Source organism: Hylobates moloch, unplaced genomic scaffold (assembly GCF_009828535.3).
Source record: "Hylobates moloch isolate HMO894 unplaced genomic scaffold, HMol_V3 SCAFFOLD_5, whole genome shotgun sequence".
Classification (NCBI taxonomy): domain Eukaryota; kingdom Metazoa; phylum Chordata; class Mammalia; order Primates; family Hylobatidae; genus Hylobates; species Hylobates moloch.
Window position 1 is genome coordinate 61,257,779 of NW_026652280.1, and position 19,038 is coordinate 61,276,816.

Here is a 19,038-nt window from a genome sequence, read left to right on the forward strand (position 1 = left end):
GTCGCTATTGGATTTAATACAGGTGCCTCTCAACTTATGATAGAGTAATAAACTGACTATAAGATGAAAATATCATGTCAAAAATGCATTTAATACACCTAACTTGCCGAACGTCATAGCTTAGCCTAGCCTACCTTAAACATTCTCAGAACAATTAAACTAGCTTACAGTTGGGCAAAATTATCTAGCAGAAAGCATATTTTATAATAAAGTATTGAATAACTCTTGTAATTTATTGAATACTCTACTAACAGTGAAAAACAAAAAGGTTGTATGGATACTTGAAGGATGGTTTCTACTCCATTGCTTTCACACCATCAGCAAGCTGAAAAATCTGAAGTCAAACCATCGTTAAGTCAGGGATTGTATATTCTTTTGTAGAGTTGTCTTTTTGCTTCCTGAAAACATTCTAAATTTGATTTTTTTTTAATATTAACGGATCTGTTTGAATCACATAATTTCTTAAAATTAACTAGGCACAAAAATTTGAAAATGTTAACTAAGTAAAAATGGGAGGGGATTGGAATTAAATCATAACATGTTGTTATATGTTATAGATGTAATGTTTCTTTTCCTCCTTTATGTTGTAGAATGAAGATATCAATATTGGCAACATTATTTTAATGTAATTCTTTGTCAGTATAAAACACAATAGGTTGAGTCTTAAGATATTGCACGTAGGTAGGTTGTTTATTTTGTTTCAACCTTTTTCATTAGACATATTGCCGCTTAGCTCGGAGTCACCACTTCCAAAAGTGGTTGAGATAAAAGAAACATTAAGATTATACATTAATATTTCCTAGCATACATAAAAAACCAGTCATCACACGGGCCACTTAGAAGAAAAACTATTCTCTGTTCTAATTCTAACCTTCATTCTTTGAAACTTTTGTCACAAAAGAAAAGTGGGAATAATTTCAGTCCCATCTTTTATGACTGCCTGGGATGTAGTTCAAAGATACATCAACTGACTAGTATTGACATCATTGCCTTTTTCTTTTTAACAAAAAATAAACATGTGCCTTTACTACTTCCACAATGATCCCAGCTGGAAAGGCTCCTAGAAAACCTTTGATCCTACCCTTGAGAAAATTAGCCTCCCACATTGCAATATGTATATTGGGCTGCCTCTAATTGCCCCTCAGTTTTCACCCAAGTACATTACAACATCTATTAAGTATTAAATGTCTTGCCGGACACAGTGGCTTACACCTGTAATTCTAGCATTTTGGGAGGCCGAGGTGGGCAGATTGCTTGAGCTCCAAAGTTCAAGACCACCCTAGGCAACATGGCGAAACCCCATCTCTACAAAAAGTACAAAAATTAGCTGGGTGTGGTGGTGCATGCCTGTGGTCCCAGCTACTCGGGAGGCTGAGGCTGCAGGATCACTTGAGCCCAGGAGGTCAAGGCTACAGTGAGCCAAGATCATGTCACTGTACTCCAGCATGAGTGACAAAGTGAGACCCTATCTCAAAAAAAAAGTGTTAAATGTCTTGACATCCACCCTAAAGGTTAAAAATTATTCTTGCTCTCTGAGCTATTATAGCTATTATTTCAAATGACAATATAGAGAGAAGCACATGGGAAACTATAAAGTACTGTTTGTAATTAAAGAAAGTTGTCAGAGTATCTGGCTTCACAAGATTCTGATACTCAGCTTTGTGAGTCCACAAACTCAATATTTTTAAACCTATAAGATCAAAATTGACCAAGCTTATGGAAAACTGATTCAGTCCTACCAAATTCACAGCAACTGATCTGAAGGAGAATGAAAATGTATGAATTTACCATCAGTGATACACCTTTCCAGTTACAGGAATACGCAGACTACCTATTCAGGGTACTCACTTCAAGGTCACTTTAATAAGCAACGAATTAGCACAAAGAGAATTGGTTTGTCTCGAGGGATATTTACTTCATCTAGGCTATGGAAAATTCTGATCATCCATTCTTGCCTTCTCATAAAGTCTACATTCTCAGTGACCAAAACATCTCATGAATGCAAAATACAGTGTTATTTTCTCTTGGATAAATGTTAAGAATTCTAGTATTATACTGTTTAGATTGCTACTCGTCATGCAACTCATTTTTTAGCCTAAAGTTACAATGTAATTGTAGCCTTCATTAATTCATTTGGGTTTTTACAATTAGACCTTATGAATTCAACTGGACTTAGATGATCAGCAGTTTATTTAAATTTTTTATCAGGTTCTTTATTCCTAAAGATGATTAAGTTTGTGCATTTTATGTTGAATTACATTTATTAATAAGCTTCCTTGTTTGTTTGACCTTCTCAAACTTCTGAAGGTATGGCTTACTGTTTTTAAATATTGCCTTTATCCAAATTTAAGTGTTATTTTATTCTCATTATTCATATTTAGAAGTAGCAGACTAAATAAGTCCGTATAGCATAATTATATAGCCTAGGTTTTTGTCTCTTATTTATAGGTTCATCTGACTAGTTAGTATTTCTGACTATTTTTTAAATTCAAATTTAAATTTCCACCTAGAAAAGTGAAACAAACCAAATAGAGAATCATGACTTTGTTTTTAAAATCTGCTTAACCCCATAGTTGTTTTTGGACTACACCATAAAATGCTATGAGAGTTTTATGAGTGGTGCCGACAGCTTTGATGAGATGAATGCAGAGCTGCAGTCAAAACTGAGTAAGTGTTCTCGTTCTTAGGGTGCTTGCTTTTGGTCATTTCACTCTGCTCATGGAGTGGTAATTTATTTACCATATCCAATGTTCATATGAGCTACTTACTTTAAATGTATCTGGATGCCTACTGATTTTTATTTTTGTGGTTTCTTTGGTGGAGAGAAATTAAGCCAAAAGAATACTAGTGTTGGACCCAGACCTGAGGCCAGACCTCTTACTGTCTGTGGGGCCTTAATAAAATACTTGACCTATCTGACAAAGTTTAGCAGCAGTAGATGACAGTGTAATAAAGTACCAAACACACTACCAGAAGCATAGACGATAATTAGCAAATGTTATTCCTCTTGGGGGATAATATCCCTATGTTGTCCTTGCTTACTATTTGAGAAATTAAAGCACGAATTAGTCGAAAGAGCTAAGGTCTCTTTCAAAATTTGTGGCAAAAAGTTAACAAGACATTATACTTCCAAATATGTAAGGAAAATCTTTTTTTTTTACTCATTTACAACCTAGTGACATACAGTATTTACTAGCTAACTCTAAAACATTCCAGAGGTATTATTTTACATTTTCATTCTTTCTATTGAAATAGTCTTGTATATAAAATGCCAAAATGGAAGGTAAAGTAGATAAATGGAGGTGAAGCTATTCCTCCAAAGACAATGGAATCAATCACTTTGCTAGTATTAGCACAAAAGGTGAAAGCATTCCCTTATAGTCCCCTGGGACTGTATCTTCCTGAAGAGTAACCAGGACAATTTCAGCTTGTTCACATGGGAGAGGGAGCAAAATAAATGGCTTTGTTTTAAGCGAGGAAAACTTAGAGTGATCGAAGCATCTAGTGAATAATTTGATATTTCTGTATGTAATTAACCAAGCATAAAAACTGCATTCATTCATTCAAATAAATATTTATTGTATACCTACTATGTGCCAGCCACCATTTAGGCACTGAGGATACAGTAATGAATAGGATAAAAACCTCTGCCCTTATGAGCTTACATTTTAGTAGACAGAAAGAGGAAAATAATGAAATGAGCAACTTTAAGTCAAATGGTGATAAGTGCTTTGGAGAAAAATCAAGCAGGACAAGGAGAGTCGAAGTACAGTGGAGTAATGGAAAGGGTTTGCTGTTTTACAAGGATGGGATGTACTTCACTAATAGTGTTTTGGGCAGAGACCAGAAGGAAGTGAGGGAGGGAGTAATGGTGAAAACTTGGGAAAGAATGTTCTAGGCAGATTTGAGGTCTTAAAAAGCTTTCGGATTTTGTCTCCAGAGGATTTATTTAATGTGGATGCTTTTAAGCTGGAATCATTAGAAGCAAAAAACAGAGCATTGAATGAACAGATTGCAAGATTGGAACAAGAAAGAGAAAAAGAACCGGTTAGTAAACATGTTTACACACTTACTTGAGAGCTCTTTTAGACTTTTTGGTGTCCTTGGATATTAGCTGTCTTTATCAAAATTTTAAAAAATAGATTAACAAATTAAGCTTCTTAAAAGTTAAATTTTCACATAGAAACTCCCAGTGAAAACATGTTTGGTATCTGTGGAGCCTTGTTTTCCCTTGTGGTCTATCAGTCTTAGACTAATGGTACTCTGAATATGATGAAAGATTTTACTTACATAAAACCAAAAGTACTTTTGAATAAAGCCCAGTGTTATATACCTCTAGGGAGCATTACTCACAAGAAGCCCTGAGTTTTGGAGGTAGTACAAAAGGAATGGCTAATAAATGGGTTTATATAGTATATTGTATCCTGAGTTTTCTAAAAGCTAAATATTAATATCCAGATATCTAACTTTATTTTCTGCATTATTAGTGAAGCACTCAAACTGTTGTTGTAAAATACCAGATTTTAAATGTTTGTGCTTTTTCAACTCTAGCAATATTTTTTTTCTATTTCAAACTGACGGTAGTCCCCTTTTAGTTCTTTTGACTTCCTCTAAAAATGAAAGGAAAACTCAAATCTACCTCTCTCTAAAATAAATTTAAATAATATTGCTTTACTTTAAAATAAAATATGGAATGGTTATTGAAAAAAATAACTAAAGTTATATTCTTTTCCCTTAAAGAATCGTCTAGAGTCGTTGAGAAAACTGAAGGCTTCCTTACAAGGAGATGTTCAAAAGTATCAGGCATACATGAGCAATTTGGAGTCTCATTCAGCCATTCTTGACCAGAAATTAAATGGTCTCAATGAGGAAATTGCTAGAGTAGGTAAGCAGAGCTAATGCTAAAAGACTGGGATGCAAACCTGTGTGGGATTTGTCACATGTAAAAACAGCTTTGTTATCCACATCTTTTGTTTTTCTGTGGTACATGCCTAGAGCAGGCTACCAAGTTTTCAGTGTGTTTCGTATTTGTTTCCTAAGGCGGCTGTCACAAGTTTGGATGGCTTAAAACAACAGAAATGTATTCTCGCACAGTTCTAGAGGCTGTTCCAGCAGACCTGCATCCCTCCAAGGACTCAGGGAGGATCTATTCCTTGCCTCTTGCAGCTTTTAGTGGCTAGCAGCATTACTGGGCTATGTTCACATCACTCCGATCTCTGCCTCCATCTTCACATTGCCTTCTCCTCTGTGTGTTTGTACTCTACTACCTGTGTGAAATATCTCCCTCTGCCTCTATCTTATAAGGACATTTAAGATGAGATTTAGGGCCCACCTGGATAATAATACAGGGCCATCTCTCCATCTCAAGATACTTAATCGCATCTGCAAAGACCCTTTTCCCAAATAAGGTAATTTCACAGTTGCCAGAGATAGAACTTTATATATTTAGGTGGCCGTTGTTCAACCTACTACTCTTACATGTTTTCAAGCATTTGGCTTTTTGAAGCCAAGAAGGGCCTAACCTAAGAAAACATGCTGCCTGAATATAGAAATATATAAAAATTCTATACAAATATATACTGTATTCCACTTTGTAATTAATAAGCCAGATAAACCAGATTCTTTTGTTTTTTTGAGATGAAGTCTTGCTATTTTGCCCAGGCTGGTCTTGAACTCCTGGGTTCAAATAATCCTCCCACTTCAGCCTCCCACATAGCTGGGACTATAATAGGTGGGCTCCACCATGCTTGGCTCTGATAAGCCAGATTCTTGATCTCTGCCTGCCTCAGTCTGCTATAACTGGCTATCCTCCATCACTACTGCCTAAGCAGCTCAGCAGCTGAAACTGATTGAAAATCAGAATTAAAGCTGCAAGTACTACAGTTCTTGGGGAAAAGAGCAACTAAAGAAAGCTCTTTTATGTCTTATGTCTTGTAAGCTTACTTTCATAAACACAGCAATCTTAATCATAAAATTCTGTAAAACACTGTGGCACATGCAATTGCTTGATTCTTCTGCAGTGCCTGAAGGAGAGTGAAGAAAGGTATCTACAAGTCACAGAGCCACTGGGCTGTACTTTTAAAAATAAACTTATTGACAACCATACTATTTTCCCAGGACTTCGCCTACTTCTGTTTGTTTCTTTTGGGATTTTGCCAGCTGTGTCTGTCCCATGTGCGAGTTGTATACATGGCCCTTAGGATATTTGATTTAACTCTTAGTCTATGGAGTATTGATTGTCAACTCAAGACTAGTAATTATCAGGGTTATTTGCTGAATCTATTTATTTTTTTTTTCCAAATAACTCTGATTTATATATATATATTGGATTTGCTCTAAACCAACTCTTTAAATATATTAACTACTTTACACTTGGCCCCTAATCAATGTCCTTTGTTTATTCTCCATGATGACAAAGAAGCTTGGACTAAATTATTATTATAACAATTTTTATAATGCAATTAATCAAAACTTTTTTTATAATGCAATTAATCAAAACTTTTTTTTTTTTTTTTTGAGATATAGTCTTGCTCTGTCACCCAGGCTGGAGTGCAGTGGTACCATCTCGGCTCACTGCAACCTCCGCCTCCCGGGTTCAAATAATTCTCCTGCCTCAGCCTCCCGAGTAGCTGGGATTACAGGTGCACGCCACGATGCCGAGCTACTTTTTTGTATTTTTAGTAGAGATGGAGTTTCACCATGCTGGCCAGGCTGGTCTCAAACTCCTGACCTCATGATCTGCCCGTTTTGGCCTCCCAAAGTGCTGGGATTGCAGGTGTGAGCCACAGCACCTGGCCTTTAATCAATACTTTCTAATACTAATACTTTATCTTTCTTGTCGGCATATGATCAAGAGAATTGTCATACATCCTTCTTGTTCTTGTGAGAACTTTTTCTGATAGCTGCAAACTCAGTAGGTGAGAGAGAAATACTTAATCATTTGCCATTCCAGAGTGATTTAGTTTGAGACATTAATTTTATAACTGTTTATCTAAGATGTTTTTATTCTATGAGCATTTAAACTTTCTTGATTATGTAAAGCCATTCATGGCATGAGTGGATGAGACATATTTAAATTTTATTTTGTTTTTGTTTTGTTTTGTTTTGTTTTGAGAGACAGTGTCACTCTGTTGCCCAAGCTGGAGTAGAGTGGCTCAATCTTGGCTCACTGCAACCCCCACCTCCTGGGTTCAAGCAAGTCTCCTCCCTCAGTTTCCCAAGTAGCTGGGACTACAGGCTTGCACCACCATGCCCAGCTAATTTTCATTTTTTTTAGTAGAGACAGGGTTTCACTATATGTTGGCCAAGCTGCTCTCAAACTCCTGACCTCAGGTGATCCACCCACCTCAGCCTCCCAAAGTGCTGGGGTTACAGGCATGAGCCACCACACCCAGCCATAAGTTTTATATATATTATATGTTGTGGATTTTTTGTGCAGACGCCTGTGATAAATGCATAAAGTTTTACTTTATCTAACCATGAATTTGCTTTAAGCTCACTGTTTTGCAAATAGGTTGTAACAAACCAAGATACCAAAATACCAATCCTCTCCACCCTTAGGATGACGCTCTTGACTCCTTGGTCATCCTCATCCTTTCTTCCCAGTCTGCTATAAAAATGCTATCATATTCTATATAGGCCATGAGTCACAGAAGGTTGGAAAACACTACTGGTAAACAGAGAAAGCAAAAACTTAACCAGTTTGGTATGATTATCACTGAAAATGTCAGTAAAATATGAATAAACTCTGGCGGGGTGTGTGTGTGTGTGTGTATCTTTTTTTCTTTTTTTTTTTTTTGAGTCAGAGTCTCACTCTGTCACCCAGCCTGGAGTGCAATGGCACGATCTCAGCTCACTGCAACCTCCGTCTCCTGGGTTCAAGCGATTCTCCTGCCTCAGCCTCCCCAGTAGTTGGGACCACAGATGTGTGCCACCACGCCTGGCTAATTTTGTATTTTTAGTAGAGACAGGGTTTCACCATGTTGGCCAGACTGGTCTCGAAATCCTGACCTCAGGTGATCCACCTGCCTCGGCCATAATAAGTCTTATCTCATTTTTTCACATAGTATAAATTATATTCTTATGCAGGACTGCATTAAGACCCAGTAGTTCTTAAACAATGTTACCAAATAACCACATATCCCAAAGGCAGACAGTCTTCACAGTGTACTTTTACCTCATTGAAGTTGAAGCTGTTCTTTTACGATATTTTTCCACTTCAATGTGAAGTAGACTGTTAAGATTTCATTAGGGGTTTAATTATGTGTCCTTTTAAAGAAAAAATGGTTTCGACAATTCTTCCACAATTCACAGTCCTCAGACAATAACTTTTTTTGTAAATCATATAGTCCAACTATGTTTTGAATAACCAGATGCTCTTTAGTAGATGAAATCTCTCAATGCAACTGTAATAAATAAGCATCTGTATCCTGATTCTTATTTATGGCATCTCGTCATATACCAGTATATCCTGGAACCAAAGTAAGATGATTTTCCTATGGATTTCCTACAATCCACTTAATTGTTTTAAAACAATATTTCTATCATTTATAATTTCTGTTTGGATGATAATTCTGACCACCACCTTTTTATGACTGCTTGAAGCTAGTTTATTTTATTTTATTTTATTTTCCCAAGACAGAGTCTCACTCTGTCTCCCAGGCTGGTGTGCAGTGGCACAATCTCGGCTCACAGCAGCCTCCGCCTCCCAGATTCAAGTGATTTCACATGCCTCAACCACCCGAGTAGCTGGGATTACAGGCATGCGCCACCATGCCCAGCTAATTTAGTAGAGACAGAGTTTCACCATGTTGGCCAGGCTGGTCTCAAACTCCTGACCTCAGGTGATCCGCCTGCCTCAGGGCTTCCCAAAGCCCTGGATTACAGGCGTGAGCCACTGCACCTGGCCATTGAAGCCAATTTAATCAACTATTACATACTCTTCAAATTTGCTTTTAAGCAGTGACTCTACTAGCAGTAACAAGTGTACTGGCTTTCTTCTGTAAACTGTTGGTAAGCACAAGAAGGCAATCTACCACAACTCCAAGTTCTTCTATCCTCACCAAAGAAGCTACAAGTTCACTTATGCTTCTCTTTCTCCAGAAAGTTAAAAGCTACATTCAATGAGCTTTTTCAGAAAAAAATCAACAGTTTTCCTGCTGAACAAAATTTTGGCCGTTGTTTCATGGTCCTGAGAAACCTTAGAAAAAAACCCACTATATTTTGATGATGGGTTTTCTGTTTGGGAAGAACCAGAATCATTGGAATTAACCAAATATGTGTGACTCAACTGTCATGGCTTAATTTTTCAGGCAGGTAGCCTGCACAAGTCAGTTCATTTTCTTATTTGCCATGGCACAATCCGCACTTCTAGGCAACTGTTGTTTCTGTAACAAGAATTTAGAAAGGGATGATTAACTTTCTGAAATAGACTGCCTTATGTGGTTTAATCTGGGCTTTTCACACCTTGTCCACCTGTTCTGTTTATGTAAGCAGCCAACTGTTTTGGAGACTTCTTAACCTTCTTCATGTTTTGTTAGTGAAATTAGAGATCCTTTTTCTAGGAAGGTCAATGGAGTGATCCTCGATATTACAAAAAGTTCCATTTTTTTCACATTGTGAGTTTCAAATGTCATATTCTCTTAAATATTGGCACCTTGTGGTATCATGGAGCCTCAGCCTAGAATGTCCCTTGGCCCCATGCAGAGCCATTCAGATGTGGATGCATGCATGAACCCAGGATTCTTAATCGCAGTCATTATTTATGAAGCCACATTTTTTTTCATGTAGTACTTTTTGAAAACCATTGCAAGCTAATAGGGAAATAAGTTTCTTAACATAAAACTTTAATTGTCTTATCTTCCAGAATGTTATAAACAAAGTAAGATCAAAAAGAATTATCCCAAAAAATGAGAATATCTATATGTATGTATGAGACTTGGAAATTTTTCTATGTATAAACTATATATAAAAACATATATATAATATATATATACACATATATATATGACTTGGAAATTTAGATATCTTAGCTCTATTACATGATGGCATCTGTTTCTTTGTAGGAATTGAAGATACATTAAAAATTTGTTTTTTTTCCAACACAGAACTAGAATGTGAAACAATAAAACAGGAGAACACTCGACTACAGAATATTATTGACAACCAGAAGTACTCAGTTGCAGACATTGAGCGAATAAATCATGAAAGAAATGAATTGCAGCAGACTATTAATAAATTAACCAAGGACCTGGAAGCTGAACAGCAGAAGTTGTGGAATGAGGAGTTAAAATATGCCAGAGGCAAAGAAGCGGTATGTCATACCATTTCCAGAGTGGCAACTCATCATAGCTGACCTTTCTAAAGGTCTGTCCCAATTAAGAAGAAGTCAGTGGGTAGAGTAAATTGGCTTAAGAGGTAAAACATTAGCATTGACATTTTAATGAAACACTCGTCCCTTTATGTCAATTCAGTAACATCCCAATTTCTCTCAAATTTAAGATAAGTTATATTTTATAACCCAACGAAAAAGTAAACAAAAAAGTCTCTAAAACTATGAAAATAATGTTCATATGTCCCACTCCTTTTACTCTGTAGAAGAGGAAATGAGTCCTTCATTCACCTATTCACTACTTAAACATTAAGATTGAACATCTGCTGTGTGTCACTTATGCTAGGCATAGAGGAAATAAAGATAAAACACTGGCTTTCCCCTCAAAAACTTCCAACTGAGTTTGCATTTACTCCCATGAAATGAGACCTCTAATAGATGTTTGGTGCACAGGGTACTGAGGAAACATATAGTATACCTAGCCCAAATTTAGTGTACATGGTGTGGAGAGATGGCTGCGAGGTTTTTAGAAGAGAATTTCTTAAAGAGGGAACAACTGAACTGAATTGGGAAGTATAGGGAAGGGTTAGCATGGCACAGGTAGGGGATTTGCCAAAGAATTATGTATAGGAAAGTTCAGAGACAAAACAGTCTGAAGTGTAAGTTTTTCATACAGCTGGAGCTTAATAGCAAGTGGGACAGAGCAAGAGATGAGACTCAAGAGATAAGCATAGACCAGAGGATGAAGACTCTTTTCTTGTTTAGAAGTTTGGACTTTATCCAGAAAGCTCTAAGAAGGCCGTAAAAATTTTAAACAGGTGTGGTTTCATCTCAGAAAGATCTTATTTCTGGTAAGGTGAAAATCTGTGGCAGCAATCTAATAAGAAATTACTATCATTCTCTAAAAGATAGTAAGGATTCTGTCCGGGTGCAGTGGCACACGCCTGTAATCCCAGCACTTTGGGAGGCCAAGGCAGGTGGATCATCAGAAGTATGACTTCGAGACCAGCCTGGCCAACATGGCGAAACCCCGTCTTTACTGAAAATACAAAAAGAAGCCAGGTGTGGTGGCATGTGCCTGTAATCCCAGCTACTTGGGAGGCTGAGGCAGGAGAATCGCTTGAACCCAGAGGCGGAAGTTGCAGTGAGCCAAGATCGCACTATTGCACTCCAGCCTGGGCAAAAATAGCAAAACTCTGTCTAAAAAAAATAAATAAATAAAGTTAAAGACAGTAAGGATTCAAAGAAGTAGGTAGATTCTGACAACTTAGAGGTAGAGTGAATGAGACTTGATGAAAGCGGGAGGAAGTGGTTGCCCTATCTGGCTTGGGTAATTGGGCAGGTGCCACTCACTCAGGGAGAGAAGAGAAGGAAGAAGTTGTGAGACAGGAATGGGGATGGATGTGTTACATCCACGTCCAAGTGAAAATAGGTAATAAGCTGTTATATATATGGGTCTGGACCTCGGCATGAGACAAGCCAATTATTCAACTTAATTTCAATGTTATGGGTAATACATTACCAATTTAGCCAACATTTAATGTATAAGTAATAAGCCCAAAATTTAATGTATAAGTAATATTGCTTTTGAGATCTAATGCATTTTTGGAAATTGCAAATTGATTAAGCAAGTTCCAATGTGTGCTCTTACCATTGCATTCCTTCACTCAAATTGATTTTTATGGATGGGTAATAACAATGAGAAACAAAGTATGCATTTAATGGAGGAAGCAGATTAAAAACAAGTTGCCTAGACTCTGCAAATTCATTTATTCAATCAAATATTAAGTATCTACTATATGCCAAGCACTGTTCTAGGTGCTGAGGATAGAGCTGTTTTCATGGAACTTATATTCAGGAAGTGGAGATGAACAAATATATGTCAGGTAGTGATGATGGCTATGAAGAAAAATAAAACAAAATAAGCATTTAGAAGAATTAGGGGGCTATATTAAGGGAAAGCCTTTCTGATGACCTTATTTGAACAGAGCCCTGAAGGAAGAAGGAAGGAGAGCAGGAAATGTGAAATATATTACTAAAATATTTTTATCAATACAGTTAAAATAACATTTTCAGACATAAACGATTACATTCTACTTATTTTGGATACATGAAATGTTTTAATTTGTACATTGACAAAACTAAGGTTGGTTTGTTTTACATATTTCATAATTTCTTTATCTGGCACTTCAAAAAGTAAATTTTAGTTAATACCTAAATATGGACTCTTATTCCAAGCTGTCAGATAAACGGAAGATAGTAGTACATTACACACCAATTGATAGTCTTAATTATTCTGTAAATTTAAGTGTTACTAAAACCTTATCTTCTTTGTATATTTTAAAACTGCTACTCTTACTGCTAAAGATTACTGAATTAGTAAACTACTAAAAATGGTGTGATATGTTTTGTATAAAATTGCAGAAATGCCAATTGAAAAAAACATGGAATGGGGCTGCTTTAACATTTCTTTTTGTGTTCTCTTCTTACAGATTGAAACACAATTAGCAGAGTATCACAAATTGGCTAGAAAATTAAAACTTATTCCTAAAGGTGCTGAGAATTCCAAAGGTTATGACTTTGAAATTAAGTTTAATCCCGAGGCTGGCGCCAACTGCCTTGTCAAATACAGGGCTCAAGTTTATGTAAGTAATCATGACTACTTTAAGATTTTTTAATTCTATGATTGGTATCTCTAAGAGTTTGAACGTTGGCATGTTCGTAACCCAGTACTAAACAAAGGAATAAAACACTGAAACTGTATCTTCTTTCTTCTTGGTCATAGAAATCTTCAACTATCCAGTAAAAAAAATGATTACATATAAAATAGATGCCAGTACTATAAAGACAAAGAGGGCCTAACCCTTATTGTCAAGTTGCTAATGATCCCCCCAGAGGAGAAAGACATAAATAAATGCTATATATGTGCTTAATTAGAAGTCTTTATAAGTTACAGTGAAAAGATCAGTTCTTCCCATGTAGCAAAAAAGACTCTGGAGATGGTAACCGTGGAATGAAATCTTGAAAGATGAGGCATTTATGGGAAGGGTCTGTAGAAAGAATTCCAGGCACAAGCGCACACATGAAGGCATAAAATGTGTTAAGAGTACTAAGAACACTGGTAATCAACAAGGAGAAACTGGTGCCTAATTTTAAAATATGGCCAAGGAATTAATTTTGGGAAGAAAATTTTTAAATAGCTCTATTGTAACTTGTCAGTTATTTATAGATTTTAGTATTTGAGTTGCCCCTAAAAATGCCATTTTCAAAATACTTCAGTTTTGAATAGAAGAATGTTTATTAAAGTCAAAAGCTATACATTTTTCCCTTGAGAATTATTCATTTAACAAGTATTTATTGAGTGCATAGTATGTTCCAGACCAGCTGCGTGTTGGAGATAAAATATCAAGAAACATACATCCCTACTTTACCAGAGATAACAGTTTGTGAGTGGACAGACATTGATTAAATCAAGCTATAGTCATTTTCAATAGAAAAGATACATCCAGTAAACATTTAGTCTATTACTAATCTATCTATAGATAGGCAGGCAGAGTTTGCTCACCACTGTTTTGAGTAGTTTGACATGGCTGATGCAAGAAAATAATTACATGAATCACATTCTTGTAGAAAAGATTACACAATGCAAAAAGAAGAATGAATATGCTCAAGGAGAAATTTTGCTTTCATCTCTAGAAATAGTTTTACATAATAATAGAACAATAAAATAGAATCAATAAGGTACAAAGCCAAGTGTTATAAGCAGTACTTGGTGAAAAGTTCTTTAAGAGATTTGAGAGGCCAGGCACGGTGGCTTAGGCCTGTAATCCCAGCACTTTGGGAGGCCTAAGTGGGCAGATCACGAGGTCAGGAGTTCGAGAGCAGCCTGGCCGGTATGGTGAAACCCCATCTCTACTAAAAATACAAAAACTAGCCAGGTGTGGTGGTGCACACCTGTAGTCCCAGCTACTCGGGAGGCTGAGGCAGAGGAATCGCTTGAACCCAGAGGCAGAGGTTGCAGTGAGCCAGGATCACGCCACTGCACTCCAGCCTGGGCAACAGAGTGAGATTCCATCTCAAAAAAAAAAAACAGAGAGATAGAAAGAGAGATTAAAGAGGCCACTGCATCTTTTGCAAGGAGCAGGCCAAAATTAAAACCCAGCAATAACTTCAAAAGACCTACTTAAAACATAATGGCATATGGGATTTTCTTTCAGCATAATGAAATGTTTTGGAACTAGAGGTGATGGTTACTGTATTAAATGCCACTGAATTACACACTATAATTTTATGTTAAACTTTATGTTTATTTTATGTTGTATGTTTAATTTTATGTTAATGTCATTTTAACCTAAGTATCTCAGTTTAACCATTTTAAAGTGTGAATTTCACCTCAGTTTAGAAAAATGACAAGCAATGAAGTGCTGTGTTAAAGTCAGTAGAACAGAATAAACATAAGAAATACAAGCAGAGAATCCTAAGACTACACAGTTGAAAAGGATTAAGAGAAATTAATACTTCTGGATAACATAGCATAAAAATACAACCTACATGTAAATTGTTTTCAAAAAAAATACTACAGTAAACTAAGTGTACTTGTAAAGTGTTTAAATAATAGCAATAAATTTCCAGGATAGATGAGCAAATCTTGAATTTTGCAAGTATTCAAAACCAAAAGCAGGTTATAGTCTACACTTACAGAAATTTGATTAAAAGCTAGTTTTGTTTCTGTTTGACAGTATATTAGATTTAAAATGTTATAACTTCACTTTTTCTCCAAAAGTGACTCCTCCTATCACAGTGTGTAGGTGCTTCAGGAGGGATATTTTGTAATGAAATGTTATATGTCACCCACATTCCTATGTATTTTATAGGTACCTCTTAAGGAACTCCTGAATGAAACTGAAGAAGAAATTAATAAAGCTCTAAATAAAAAAATGGGTTTGGAGGATACTTTAGAACAAGTAAGTAATAAAACATAAAAAGTCATATAGGCCGGGCGCGGTGGCTCACGCCTGTAATCCCAGTACTTTGGGAGGCCAAGGCTGGCGGATCACGAGGTCAGGAGATCGAGACCATCCTGGCCAACACAGTGAAACCCCGTCTCTACTAAAAATGCAAAAAATTAGCCGGGCGTGGTGGTGGGCGCCTGTAGTCCCAGCTACTCAGAGAGGCTGAGGCAGGAGAATGGCTTGAACCCGGGAGGCGGAGCTTGCAGTGAGCCGAGATTGTGCCACTGCACTCCAGCCTGGGCAACAGAGCGAGACTCTGTCTCAAAAAATAAAAAAAAGCCATATAAAGCAAAAGTTAGATTTTAAAACCTAAAATTAAATGTTAGTTGTGGTTTCTGATTGCTAAGGAATTAATTTTTTAATAAAACTATGAAAAAATGAGAATTGGGTATACCCTCGACAGAGATATTTGAAGTAACTTATTAAGACATTTAAACATCCTAGCCTTCACATATCACATATGATGAAGCAAGATGAAACTAAGTAAATTTTCCTTTTTTTAATAGAGAAGTGCCTCTAACTTGAGATAATTTAATATTTTTATACTAAAAGAGGTTTCAGGTGGCTACCTTGAAAGTAGGCAAGTATAATTATGGCGTTAGAGGCTAATTAGCTGTGATAGATCAAGAGGTTTCTTTTTACCAAGTTTTTGCATTCTGGATCATGGAATTTCAGGAGAACTCAAATTCCTTTTGCAGTCTATTTCCAAAAGTGAATTTCAGGTAGTCTGTGCTTCTGAGATCCTTAATATCACCTATATCCCTGAAAAGGAAAATTCTATTATTGTATTTAGTAACCTTTGAAGTAAGCGTTGTTAGTTAAGAAAAGTTAAGCTACTTCTCAAATGCACACACAAAGGATTTAATTTATAGGCTACCAAGCAGTTAAAGGAAACCACTTGTTAATTCAGCTCTTCAGGAACTACCATGATCTGGCTAATAGATTTCAAGATATAAAATGAAATTTTATGTTTTCTCAGAAGAGAAGCTTGTTTATTTTTTCTCATCTGGAAACAAAACCTGTGGCATTTCACAAATAATTATGCTAGTAACCCACAGAAAGACATTTTTCAAATATTAATAAATTCTATCAAGACTTACTTTGTATTAGAATTTTTACATTCTCAGAAAAATAGAAAAATTTGTAACATTAGGTAAGTGAAGAGTTTCATCACATCATACTATTATTACTGTAATTTGAGATTTCTAAAATATCTATGGAGAAAAGATGAAGAATTTGGACTGCTCTTTGGGAATGATGATTATTTGCAGTGTAGTCTTCCTTTAGCCTGCTTCATTTTGATTTCTGTTTTTTGTTGGAATGGGTACTAAAACCTGGAGATTCTCGAAAGGTATGAATTCCAAACAACAGGAACTTCATGTCTAAACATCTTTCAGACTGACTTGAACTTTTTAAAGGCTATAGATGGGGGAAAGTTATAAAATGCCCACTATAGACTAGGCCCCATGTTAGTGTCCTAAAGATAAATACATCCTTCAGGCACTCCCATATAGAGAAAAAGCTGACATAGGTACAGTTATGCTCATCAGATTTTTAGGTTTACAAAACCCTTTGGGCTACAGGAAAACATGGCTTAGAGGGAATGCAACTGAAAATGTTAGGTGACTTAAACCAATGTATAGTAGAACTAGAGGGAAGGAAACAGGTTTAGGAAATGTCAAGGAGGTAGAACCCAAGGATTTCATGGCTGAATGTGCAAGCTTGAGGAGAAAGAAGTATCAACATGACTTCCATATTTTTGATGTGGGCAACTGAGTGGATCATAGTGCTATTAACCCAGAGGAGGAAAACTGAGAGCAGGGCATGGTGGGGACAGTGTTGGAGATGCTGAGCTTGCTGTCTGTGGGATATCCAGGAGGAAGCAGAAGCTATAGATTCAGAATGTAAGAAGGAGATCAGGGCTGAAAATACAGATTTGAGGGTCATTAGAGCATATGTAATGATTGAAGCCATATATGTGGATGAATGTGGAGGGGAAAGTGGCAGAGGACTAAATCCTAAAGAGTAGGGCCTGGCAAAGGAAGGAGATTCTGGGGAAAACTCTTAGAAAAAGTGGACAAAATTGGTTGGAGAACAACAGAAGAGAACATGCTTATATATATATATGTAATATATATAAGCCAAAGTAGGGAAAACTTTTCTTTCTTTTATTTTTTTTTTTGAGACGGAGTCTCACTCTGTCGCCCAGGCTGGAGTGCAGTGGTGCGATCTTGGCTCACTGCAAGCTCCGCCTCCAGGGTTCACAACATTCTCCTGCCTCAGCCTCCCGAGTAGCTGGGACTACAGGCACCCGCCACCACGCCCGGCTAATTTTTTGTATTTTTTAGTAGAGATGGGGCTTCACCATGTTAGCCAGGATGGTCTCAATCTCCTGACCTCGTGATCCGTCCACCTCAGCCTCCCAGAGTGCTGGTATTACAGGCATGAGCCACCGCGCCCGGCCAGGAAAACTTTTCAAGAAGGGAGAGATCAGTAATATCATACAGAGACTAACAACTAAAATTGTTTTCCCTATTGGACAAATAGTTTAACTAAGTTAAAATGGGATGGGGTAAAATGCAACTGGAAATAATAAAGGTTATACAGAAATTAATAAATTAGAGTAACAAAACATTTAACCTGAAACGTATCTTAAAATAATTGCCAAAATCATTTAAGAAAAAGCAGGAAAATAGAAAATGAGAAATAGTTTATAGAGATGGTGGAAATGTATTTAAATTATGAAGTAATATAGTATAAACAGAAATTTATGTTTAAAATTTTTTGATGAAATAGATTATAACCTGAACAATAGAAATCCCAAAAAAGTCAAAATATGTAAGTAACCAGAAATCAAAGTAAAAAAAAGAATTTGCTCTTCAAAAGACTCCAATAACGGATAATTTCACAGGTCACTGTTTTCAAATACTGAAGACTGGATGATTTCTGTGACATGTAAATTAGCATAGAGCATAAAGAGACCTAATTCATTTATAAGGCTAATGTGGGCCTCATACCACAACATGACAAAGATATCATAAAAAGAAGAAATTAAGCTAATTACACTTATGAATATGAATGTAAATAAAGGTTAAAGTTAAATATTTGAAACTGAAATTTATGCAGCAAATATTTTTTGAGTGCTTATGTGCATAGTACCGTAATAGATGGTGATACTAGTACAGTGCAGCATCTGCCTTTGTGAACTTCATTTTAAGTGGGAAGATGGGCATGAAAACAATTCTATCATAGCTTTTTGTAATGTGAATACAGTGCACTACGGATTCTCATAATACACTTAAGTATGGGCTCCTTCTGAGAGAAGTGATAGCTGGGCCAAGTTGTGAATAACAAGTAGGAGTTGGCCAATGGATACACAGAAGGATGCTCGTGCTCATCCACATGCATGCACACACACATACAGCTTGAGGACCAGAGACCAAGGAGTACAGCATGGACCGGGCATGGTGGCTCATGCCTATAATCCTAGCACTTTGAGAGGCCAAGGCGGGTGGATTGCTTGAGCTCAGGAGTTCAAGACCAGCCGGGCAACATGGCAAAACCCAGCCACTACCAAAAATATAAAAATTAGCTGGGTGTAGTGGCGTGCACCTGCAGTCCCAGCTACTCTGGAGGCTGAGGTAGGAGGATTGCTTGAACCCTGGAGGTGGAGGCTGCAGTGAGCTGAGATTGTGC

General features: G+C 36.7%; 1 protein-coding gene and 1 pseudogene across 1 annotated transcript in view; one reads left to right on the plus strand and one right to left on the minus strand.

The window, feature by feature from the left end:
• NDC80 (NDC80 kinetochore complex component) overlaps positions 1 to 19,038 on the plus strand; it is a 44,987-nt gene that overhangs the window by 13,815 nt on the left and 12,134 nt on the right. Inside the window, exons 8-13 of the mRNA XM_032152698.2 lie at positions 2,574 to 2,667; positions 3,941 to 4,047; positions 4,741 to 4,885; positions 10,107 to 10,312; positions 12,823 to 12,975; positions 15,205 to 15,294. Coding sequence (XP_032008589.1) covers positions 2,574 to 2,667; positions 3,941 to 4,047; positions 4,741 to 4,885; positions 10,107 to 10,312; positions 12,823 to 12,975; positions 15,205 to 15,294 — 795 coding nt within the window. The remainder of the gene's footprint in view (positions 1 to 2,573; positions 2,668 to 3,940; positions 4,048 to 4,740; positions 4,886 to 10,106; positions 10,313 to 12,822; positions 12,976 to 15,204; positions 15,295 to 19,038) is intronic.
• On the minus strand, positions 8,397 to 9,635 carry LOC116468702 (KATNB1-like protein 1; annotated as a pseudogene).